General features: G+C 49.5%; 2 protein-coding genes and 3 non-coding genes across 7 annotated transcripts; all 5 read left to right on the top strand.

Moving 5' to 3' along the window:
• Positions 1-582: 582 nt before the first annotated feature.
• Positions 583-7003, top strand: Eif4a1 (eukaryotic translation initiation factor 4A1). Of its 2 annotated transcripts, XM_008855801.3 has the most exons (11): positions 593-696; positions 1879-1927; positions 2157-2289; positions 2653-2792; positions 4418-4586; positions 4923-5032; positions 5350-5493; positions 5571-5708; positions 5804-5893; positions 6127-6206; positions 6304-7003. In XM_008855801.3, the coding sequence occupies exons 1-11, from the start codon at positions 674-676 to the stop codon at positions 6446-6448; spliced, it is 1221 nt and encodes a 406-aa protein (XP_008854023.1). In that variant the 5' UTR covers positions 593-673; the 3' UTR covers positions 6449-7003. The 2 variants fall into 2 exon arrangements, with proteins under 2 accessions (XP_029413415.1, XP_008854023.1); XM_029557555.1 differs by lacking the exon at positions 1879-1927 and having other exon boundaries at positions 583-696.
• Positions 3063-3206, top strand: LOC115068070. Its single transcript, XR_003847453.1, has one exon. It is a non-coding gene; the product is annotated as a small nucleolar RNA SNORA48 (small nucleolar RNA).
• Positions 4689-4829, top strand: LOC115068076. Its single transcript, XR_003847458.1, has one exon. It is a non-coding gene; the product is annotated as a small nucleolar RNA SNORD10 (small nucleolar RNA).
• Positions 5922-6063, top strand: LOC115068067. Its single transcript, XR_003847451.1, has one exon. It is a non-coding gene; the product is annotated as a small nucleolar RNA SNORA67 (small nucleolar RNA).
• Positions 7004-7601: 598 nt separating the features above from the next.
• On the top strand, positions 7602-9689 carry Cd68 (CD68 molecule). Of its 2 annotated transcripts, XM_008855798.3 has the most exons (6): positions 7619-7779; positions 7860-8293; positions 8464-8583; positions 8712-8790; positions 8895-9065; positions 9323-9689. In XM_008855798.3, exons 1-6 carry the CDS (start codon positions 7737-7739, stop codon positions 9454-9456), a joined length of 981 nt encoding a protein of 326 aa, XP_008854020.1. In that variant the 5' UTR covers positions 7619-7736; the 3' UTR covers positions 9457-9689. The 2 variants fall into 2 exon arrangements, with proteins under 2 accessions (XP_017650535.1, XP_008854020.1); XM_017795046.2 differs by lacking the exon at positions 8464-8583 and having other exon boundaries at positions 7602-7779.
• The last annotated feature ends 651 nt before the right edge of the window (positions 9690-10340 follow it).

Here is a 10340-nt window from a genome sequence, read left to right as displayed (position 1 = left end):
TGGGGAATTGGACGCTGAAGGAACCAGGGAGGGGATGGGCCAGGATTCCTGACAGCTACCCACCTCCACAGGCCCTTAAACACGGAAATAGGTTCCATCCTTTCCCTTCAACCAGAGCAACTGCCCAGTCCCAGGGATCTCTCTAGGGATTCTCTCATTCCCGCCAGTGGTAGAACACACCCAGGAGGCGTGGATCCACCTTTTCTAAAGCAGGGAGGAACAAATAAAACTTGGTCCCTGTAGAAACCTAGAGCAGAGGTAAAAAGGGAAGTGACTGTCCCGGAAGTCCCTGGAGGCTAAGGCCTCACCCCCCTCGTCTGATAGGTCCGGCTGAGCCACATGACTAAGGCACGGTCGCCTCCGCACGTGTAAGGTTCTGAGCTCCAAGATGGCTGCCAGGCCGCGAGGCCCAACTTCAATATGTCACTTCCGTACCGGTGAGAAAGGCGGTCCCTTCGGCCAATGAGGCTGGGGGGTGGGCCTTCACCTTGATAGGCGTTCACACTACCCAATAGGGCGTACGAGCCGAAGCGCCTACAAACTAACGTCACGCCGAGTTGCAGAGCGCCGGCAGGCGGGGCAGAGGCAGACAGGCCAATGCGATGGCTGGGGCGGGGTCGGGCGCTCTATAAGTTGTCGATAGGCGGGCACTCCGCCCTAGATTCTAAGGATCATGTCTGCCAGTCAGGATTCTCGGTAAGAAAGGCATTTGCAAGAGCTTGTGGCTACTTACCCTACCGCTCCCTTCGAAGGTCCCAGGGCTGCGGGGAAACCCAGCCGGGAGGAACCGTCCGGGGGGCAATGGGGTAGATCCATGGCCGACGCTGCCAGCAGCGCGGAGACGGGGAAGGATAGCCTGGCTAGGGCGGAGGGCGCGAGGCCGCGGCTCAAAGGGCCGCGTACACGAGGCCCTGGTAATGAGTGGCAAGACGAGGTCGCGACCTAGCGTGGGAAAGAGGATGGGCGGCTGCGCGGCCCGGCTGGTCCAGTTGCCGCTCTATGTCGGGGAGGGCTGTCGCGAGGGTTCCGGATGGTCCTGACAGTACCACTCGGCGGCGGGGGTGCCTGGGTCTTCAGCCAGTCGCTTGGCGGCTGGGATGTGGGCCGTTCCGGGTGCTGGTTCTCTTTGACGGCCAGGACTGAGCCTCACCCCGAGGAGCGGCCGCGTGAGGCACCAGGAGCCCACCCGGCGCCGGGCGGGCAGGTCCATTTTGCCGCACAAGCCGGGCAATTGGCAAACTGCGGATGGGCAGGTCCACTTTCCTTCGGGGGTGAGCAGCCCGAGGTATGGGAGGGCGACGCCATTTCGCGACGGGGGCGGGCGGGTGGTGGATTGTTCCGTGGAGGGGGAGACGCCGCCGAGTGGCCAAGCGAATGAACACATGGCGGCTTCATAAGTTCCCCTCCCCCAGCCTCCTTCGCTTGTGTGTGTTGGGCAATCACCCCTTTTGCTAACTCGGCTGGGGCTCATTGTGCGTGAGGCCGCCACCGCCCGCGGCCTCCCACATCCGGGTACTGCGGGGGAGGGGGAGATCGGCTGGAGGGAGTGGGGGAGGGCGCGGGCAGAATGACGTGGGGGGAAGGGGATGGCCTACCCCTCGGAACTGGGAGTGAAGGGCGGGACTTCCTCCGGCCCAGTTCTACAAGGGAGGTGCATGCGCTTTGAGATTTGATCTGCTGGGTCCCGGACACGTGGGCCTAGCAATGAGGGCCATATCTGCACCCGGGAAGGCACTGACTTTCTAGGCGGGCTAATTCATGTTTGGGATATCCTGGCCTGACGTGGTTTTAAAGTGCCTCCTGATTGTCGTATGGGAGCAAGCGGGAATTGGATCCGGAGAGGGGGCTAAAGTGGGCTCCCGTGCTTTAAATCAACAGATCCAGAGACAATGGCCCCGATGGGATGGAGCCTGAAGGCGTCATCGAGGTGAGGCTACAGCGTGCCACCACTACCCTGACATTTGAGGACAAGTGTAAAACATGCCATTTGAATCATGTCCCCTCCTCCCCCTACGGCATGTGTGGGGAGTGAAGTCACTGTAGTAACCTCAGATTCCTAGAATTAGCTGGCAACCTGGTGAGAAAGTGTCTGCAGCTTTCATAGAAACATCTGTTCCTAGTCCCATCTTAAGTTTTAATTTCTTTGCATCCTGTAGAGTAACTGGAATGAGATTGTTGATAGCTTTGATGACATGAATCTCTCAGAATCCCTCCTCCGTGGTATTTATGCCTATGGTTTTGAGAAGCCCTCTGCCATCCAGCAGCGAGCCATTCTTCCTTGTATCAAGGGTAAGACTCTTGTCCCTAGGAATAAACTGTGGACTGTCCTAACCTGGAGAGCGATGTAGATTGGTGCCAGGAGCAAAACAACTTTTGGGTAATCCCAGCTTCTTGGCTTTTGGTTTATGCTAGTGCCTTGGACATAGGAATTGTTAAACTTCCTTTGATAAAATGTAGTGCTAGCACAGCCAGCTCACAGGCTGGTTTTTATTGCATTGTCTGGCTTAACTAGGCATGATACCAGTTCATAATATGACCTTGTATTTTGGTAACAATACTGTTTGAATTGGTACACCAGGACTGCCCAGTGCTAGGATTAAAGGCATGTGCCATCACAGCTGGCCACATACAATTCTTGATTTGTTTCTTTAGGTTATGATGTGATCGCTCAAGCCCAGTCTGGGACTGGGAAAACAGCTACATTTGCCATATCCATTTTGCAGCAGATTGAATTAGATTTAAAGGCCACTCAGGCTTTGGTTCTGGCACCCACTCGTGAATTGGCTCAGCAGGTAAGAGTATATAGATCCTTCCTTTCATAAATGGCTGGTTTAGGAATAAGCACAATTGGAAAATCTGGTGTATTCTCTGACCAATTTGTGGGTAGGCAGAAATGTCTGGGACAGGTAAATGGTTTCTACATTTGTCAAGATTTGTTGGGTTAATTATAAGCTATTTGCTACCAAAGCAACCACTTCCTTCGCCCATTTCCTGAGTCCAGTGGAAATGGAGATGGTGGAATCCAGCTGGCTGGGCAGGTTTGGTGGCTGTTTTATGAAGAAACCCCCTGGCAATGGGCAAAGAGACACCTTGGTGGTGGTGTTGTTCTTAAATCAGTCAGGGGCAGAGGAGATGGTAGTCCTTTGTTCATCCTAGCTTGATGCCTGGCTCAGTGGCCAAAGCTGTTTCATGCCTAGGGTACAATTCTGCTGCAACTCTGCCCTTTCTTGAGTGTTGGAGGGGATAGAATCATTGAGATAATTCTTACAAGCATTTATGGCAAACTGATTATTCTCGCTGGGTACCAGTTTAAGTGAGAATAGTTAAGAATTCTACTGTAAAACCCTTTATGTTCGGGCAGTGCTTGTCTGATTTATAAAAAGTGATCATGGGGATGAGTGTTTAGTTTAGTAGTAGACCACTTGGCCAGCATGCACAAAGCCCAGGATTCAGTCCCCAGAGCCATGCAAAAGAATGTCACCTAGCTTGGGTTCTGTGGCAATCAGGGGTGAAATAAATATGCCACTGATACATCATGCTACCAGATCATAGTCTAGCTGCCAGTAGCAAGGCATCATAATACACACCCATGATCCCAGCCCTTGGGAAGGAGGAGGCAGGGTCATCATTGTTTCTAAACAGTTTAGAGTTACATAGGGAAGCCTTGTCTCAAAAGATGGGCTCCTAGAAGGGCTAAATGAGTCACAATTAACTGGATTTTGGCAAGTTTTGTCTAGAGTGGGAAACAATGTGAATTAGTGTATTCAGGAACCAGAATGGACCCAACTTTGCCATTTGTGGCAGGGTGGTCTGAAAGATAATTCATCTGTCTCAACTAGAAATGAGTAGAATAATTCATATCTGGAGTTGGAAAGAATACATGGTAAATGGGGCTGGAAAGATGGGTGGCTTAGTGGTTAAGAACATAACTGCTCTTACAGAAGACCTAAATCCAAGTCCCAGCATCCATACAGCTTTTACAGCCTCGTTACTCCAGCTTTGTGGGTATTTGCCTGTATCCTCTGCACCTGTACTCGAATGCACATAGCCCCCACACATAAACATAGTTTAAGAATAAATGCCAGGTGTGATGGCCCATGCCATTGATCCCAACAGGCAGATTTCCTAAGTGAGGCCAGCCAAGGAGACATAATGAGATCTTGTCTCAAAAAAAGTGGGCTCAGCATTTAAGAGTGGATTATTGCTTCTACCAGAGGACCTAGGTTCTGTTCCCAGCACCCATAGCTCACAACTGTCAAACTCCATCCAGTTCAGGGCACTAGATGCCCTCTTCTGACCTCCAAGGGCACTGAGTGGGCATGTGGTATACATACAGGTAGGCAAAACACATAAAATGGGTTTTTTTTAAATGTCTGGCACAGTTCATGCTAATAAGTATTTATGTTTCTGAATTCAGATACAAAAAGTAGTCATGGCATTAGGAGACTACATGGGTGCCTCTTGTCATGCTTGCATTGGGGGCACCAATGTGCGTGCTGAGGTGCAAAAGCTGCAGATGGAAGCTCCCCATATCATTGTGGGTACCCCTGGACGAGTGTTTGATATGCTTAACCGGCGATATCTGTGTGAGTACTGTTTAACATTTCCCTGGATCACTTTTCCAGACCTTGATCTTAAGCCAAGTCTCATTTCTAGGATGCTAGTTTTCCTTTACTCTGAATTGAGTTGCTCTGTGATGAACCCCATGCGTGTCATCTGAGCCTGGCTTCCCTGTTGCCTTAGCCCAGGTAGTGTTCTACTTCCCAGGGCTGTTGTCTGGCCTGGCAGGGAGGTCTTGGGCAAAGGATCAGTCCTTGAATTCTGAGAGCAGACTGCCCCTTGCCTATCCTCTTTTATGAAAAGTTCAGTGTGTTTTACATTCTTTGCTGATTATTATGTGTTGTTTTTTTTCTGCTCTGTAGCTCCCAAATACATTAAGATGTTTGTACTGGATGAGGCCGATGAAATGTTAAGCCGTGGATTCAAGGACCAGATTTATGATATATTTCAAAAGCTCAACAGCAATACCCAGGTAAGAAAAACTGCAGAAAACCAAAGATAGCTGATTATGGCCCTTTAATTGCAGCACTTAGGCGGAGGGGCAGGTGTATCTCTGAGAGGCCAGTTGAGGCTACAGGGAGACCCTATCTCAAGCAGCAAGAGATAATTATTGTGATATGGGAGTATTGGATAAAGACCAGCATCAAGTGCCAGAAGAACTATTTGGAATCCTGTAGTCCAATGTCAAGTCTTTTTTAAAGCATCAACTTGGATTACAGTTGTGGAATGAAGGCAAGCAAATATGAAGTACCCACCACTCCACATAATGCTAATCCATTTTTTCTCTAGGTAGTTTTGTTGTCAGCTACAATGCCTTCTGATGTGCTTGAGGTGACCAAGAAGTTCATGAGAGACCCCATTCGAATTCTTGTCAAGAAGGAAGAGTTGACTCTGGAGGGTATCCGCCAATTCTACATCAATGTGGAACGAGAGGTGGGGCCCAATGCAGGAGGCAGGCCTGGTAGTAACTTGTTGGGTGTAGCCCCTGACTGATTTCCGGCTATTTCCAGGAGTGGAAGCTTGACACACTGTGCGACTTATATGAAACACTGACCATCACCCAGGCAGTAATCTTCATCAACACCAGAAGGAAGGTGGATTGGCTCACTGAGAAGATGCATGCCCGAGATTTCACTGTTTCTGCCATGGTGAGTTTTCTCAGTCCTTTGTCAAGTAACTATATCTGACATTTGAGCTTCCAGAAACCTGCCTGTGCTACTCATATTCTTTTTTTGTCTTCCAGCATGGAGATATGGACCAAAAGGAACGAGATGTGATCATGAGGGAATTCCGGTCCGGCTCTAGCAGAGTATTGATTACCACTGACCTGCTGGTGAGTAGGGTAATCTAGAGAAAGAAAAGTCCAAGGTGATTCCCTCTCCAAGGGGCCAACTAATGCCCTTCTCAGGAACGTAGCAACTTGGAAGAAAACCTGGCTTGCCTAAGGTCTTTGGAGAGCAAAGGATGCATATTACCTTTGCCTCACTTTGGCTGCCTACATGCATGTTTAGTCAGCCTGGATAGATCGGGTCCTCAACTGACAGGCTGTCATCTTTCTTGACACAGGCCAGAGGCATTGATGTGCAGCAGGTTTCTTTGGTCATCAATTATGACCTTCCCACCAACAGGGAGAACTATATCCACAGGTAAGTACAGCTCTGAAATCCCAAACACCGCACTGAAATGCCTGTGTTGCCCCTTTCCCACTTCGTCATCCTTGGTGGTGTTTTGTTTTGTTTTTAGAATTGGCCGCGGTGGGCGTTTTGGCCGTAAGGGAGTGGCTATTAACATGGTCACAGAAGAAGACAAGAGGACTCTTCGAGACATTGAGACTTTCTACAACACCTCCATCGAAGAGATGCCCCTCAACGTTGCTGACCTCATTTGAGGGGCTGTCCTGCTACTTGGCCCTACCTAGCCAGGGTTCAATCCTGGTTGGGGGCTGAGGAACAGCTAGGAGGGGGGAGGGAAGGGAGCCAAGGGATGGACATCTTGTCTTTTTGGTTTTTTTTTTTTTTTTTTGGTTTTTTTTTCGTTTTTTGTTTTTTTTTTTTTTTTTTTGGTTTTTTTTCTCTGAATAAATGTCACTTTTTGAGGCAAAAAGAAGGAACCGTGAACATTTTAGACACCCTTTTCTTTGGGGTAGGCTCTTGCCCCAGGCGCCGTCTCCTCAAAAAAACACTAAACCATTTCCCTAATCCTAGAGGCTCTCCCACCTCAGCCAAATCTCCAGAAATCAAGGGGCTAATACATTTCAGCTGTGGCCACATTTGCTGGACCAAATCTGCAGGGAGAACCCCTGGATGAGGTTGTCCAGGGAATTTGTCCCCAAGGTGGGGGGAGAAGGGGAGAGAAAATGGTAGCCATTTTTACATTGTTTTGTATAGTATTTATTGATTCAGGAAACACACAAAATTCTGAATAAAATTACTTGGAAACTGCCTGTTTGGGCTTCTCATTTCTTCCCTCCCCTTCCCTCTACCACCTGCTATGTGGTTGTATCAGCTCCCCCTTTAGTTTACCTTATTTATGGTCTAAGAACTACCAAATGATCCATTCACTCAGCTGAAGATTACAGAACACGAGACTCTTCACATGCCTCTGTTAAGAGGAAGTAATGGGGAGAAATGGGGTCATGAGTGAAACCACCTAGTTCTGCCTTGTCATGAACCCATTTCTGAGACTACTGAGTAAAGGACCTGCCATTTCTCTACTGGCTTTAACTGCCCAGCTCAGGGTACCTCATTAGCTAAGGTAGAAGATAAATAGGTCCCTGTGAGTCAGCTGCCTCATTCACTCACATGGTAATTGACCTCCCACTCAGAAGGCCACTGCCAATTATCTAAATTGTGAAAGGGATGGCTAAGTGGGGTGTGGTGACGCATGCCTTTAGTCCCAGCATTAGGGAGGCAGAGGCAGGCAGATATCTGAGGTCAAGGCCAGCCTGGTCTACGTACTTGCAGGCCAGCTAGGGCTGCTGGGAGACCCTGTCTCAAAAAGATGACTAAGGAAGGCCCTGTGGCTGGAGCTGAGGTGTCTGAATCAGGTTGGGGGTGGGATTATCTTAGTTACGGGAAGTAAAACTCTCATTTCCTCTTCCTAGAGAAGGCTGGGAATAGGGTTGAGCAACTAGAACTGGTATAACCCAGTTGGACTTGGAGTGAAGCAGTTCTACCATGAGGCTGGCTATGCTTTTTCTGGCCTTGCTGGGGCTACTAGGTAAGGAGAAAGGAAACAGGGAAGGAAGGGAACTGGGCAGGAACATGCTTCTGAGTTGCTAATCAATTTCTTACGGAAAGCCCAAGGAAAAGGGAAGGACTGTCCTCACAGAAAGGCGGCTACTCTCCTGCCATCCTTCACGGTGACATCTACAGCTAGTTCTACTACGAGCCAGAGGCCCACCACCACCAGTCAAGGAAATAGCACAGCTCATACAACAAGCAACACCACTGCTACCAGCCCTGGACCTACAACTGCCACTCAAAACCCAGCTACCACCACCAGTCATGGGAATGCCACAGTTTATCCCACCACAAGCAATGGCACTGCTACTAGCCCAGGATTCTCCACCATTGCTCCCCACCCAGGGCCACCTCCACCCTCTCCAAGTCCCAGCCCTGGCTCCAAGGGGGCTGTAGGAAACTACACGTGGACTAATGCTTCCCAGCCCTGTGCCCAGCTGCAAGCCCAGATTCAAATTCGAATCCTGTACCCAACTCAGGGTGGAGGAAAGGTAAAATAGTGGGGGCAGTAGGGTGGGGGGGGCGGGGGGGGGAGACGACAGGACAGGATAGGACAACACAGACAAAAGGTAAGTCCTGAAGCATTTTGGAAGGAAGAATAGAGGGGACAAAAAATTTTGGATGGCATAACATACAGTCTCAGACACTTTTACTTTCACAGGCGTGGGGCATCTCTGTACTGAACCCCAACAAAACCAAGGTCCAAGGGGGCTGTGAGGGTGCCTATCCCCACCTGCATCTCTCATTCCCTTATGGACAGCTCACCTTTGGATTCAAGCAGGTATGGCAAACTGTTGACTAGTATGACTTTACACTCATCCTTCACACTGTGCATATGCCTTTCTCCTTACTCTGTGGACATGGATGCCACTCCCTCTGCTTCACTGAGCCTTCCTGTTCACCTTCCAGGATCTGGAACAAAGCCAGAGTGTAGTCTATCTCAACTACCTGGCAGTGGAATACAATGTGTCCTTCCCACAGGCAACACGTGAGTGATGTCTTAACTGCTATTAGCACTAGATATCTGGGCTCTGAAGGGACTAAACTGGGAATGGGGAGTGGATTGGACTTGACTTTTCATTTCCACTTCAGAGTGGACGTTCTTGGCTCAGAATTCATCCCTTCGAGATCTCCAAGCTCCCCTAGGCCAGAGCTTCAGTTGCAGAAATTCAAGCATAGTTCTTTCTCCAGCTATTCACCTTGACCTGCTCTCCCTGAGACTACAGGCTTCTCAGTTGCCCCACACAGGAGTCTTTGGGCCAAGTAAGACCTACCTACCTCCTCCCTCCTAGAACCTTCCCACTGCACTGGAAGCCTCTTCCTCAGCTTCCTTTCTAAACTCCAGATTCCCTACTTCACTGAGGTTATCATGGCCACTGGCAGCTGCCCATTTCCTCTTATTACTGCTCTTGAGTCATGGGTTGCACCCACGAGCTCCTTTCTTCATCCCATGTCCTCCCTCTTCCCACCTTTACCCCAGCGACCACTGCAGCCCTGCCTACTTGTCCTATCTTCGCCAGGTTTCTCTTGCACCAATGACCAGTCCTTCTGGCTGCCTCTCATCATTGGCCTGGTCCTCCTTGGCCTCCTCACCCTGGTGCTCATCGCCTTCTGCATTGCCCGGAGACGACAATCAGCCTACCAGCCCCTCTGAGTATTTGCTCCAACACAACCTGTGAGGCACTCTGGTCTCTCCATTGTGCAACTGGCTCAAAGAACAAAGTTGTCTTCTTTCCCTGTCTTTAAGAGCAAACTAGAGATTTTTGTAATGAAATTTTTATTTAACATGAAATGTTTCCCCCTCCTCTTCATGAAGTGTATTAAAGCTTACTGAAATCTTTCCTGATTTCCCTTGTCCTGCCAGGATTAAAAGTCATGAGTTTCTTATCACATGCTTTTCTGTGCCTTCCTATGGTTAAGCCAAAGACAGCTGGCAAGAAGGGATGAAAATACCAATGAATGACCAGATGTCCTCATGGGTTTGTCCCTTAATGCCTGGCACAACCGGTGGTGAAACTACCAAAACTTCCTAACTCTTGGGGCTAATGGCTGCCAATTCTCCCAACATAGTGGATCAGTATGTCCTGGCATCCTGTTCCTGACCCTCATAACAGCTAGAGGTACAGTAGCCAAAGCAATGAGCAATGGCTGTGTGATTTCATTTCAAAAGGCAATGCCAGTGGCTCCTTGGCGCCCAAGCAATGAAATTCCCTGACCACTGTGGCCAGGACTACACACCCTGAAGAACCAAAGAACTGTGTCAATCACTGGAGTAGTGGGTCTTCCTACTTCCACGAAGGTTGTGCCACTGGGAACAGCTTCAAGCCCACTAAACCCTTGATGCCAAGGTACTGGGGGAGGGGGTTAGGTGGTGTCACTTGCAGGGCCGTTCATATACAGATTCTAAAAGGGGACTTCCCGACAGCCACCACCCGCACCTACATCAAGTACAAGTTTTACTCTATACAGTAGGGCATGGTGCAACCCTCTAGGATTGATGAGTGTGCAGGATGAGTGCCCCTCAAGTTGCATGAGCCC

The sequence above is a fragment of the Nannospalax galili genome, unplaced genomic scaffold (genome assembly GCF_000622305.1).
Source record: "Nannospalax galili isolate Female #2095 unplaced genomic scaffold, S.galili_v1.0 scaffold146, whole genome shotgun sequence".
Classification (NCBI taxonomy): domain Eukaryota; kingdom Metazoa; phylum Chordata; class Mammalia; order Rodentia; family Spalacidae; genus Nannospalax; species Nannospalax galili.
This window is presented reverse-complemented; position numbering and strand designations above follow the sequence as displayed.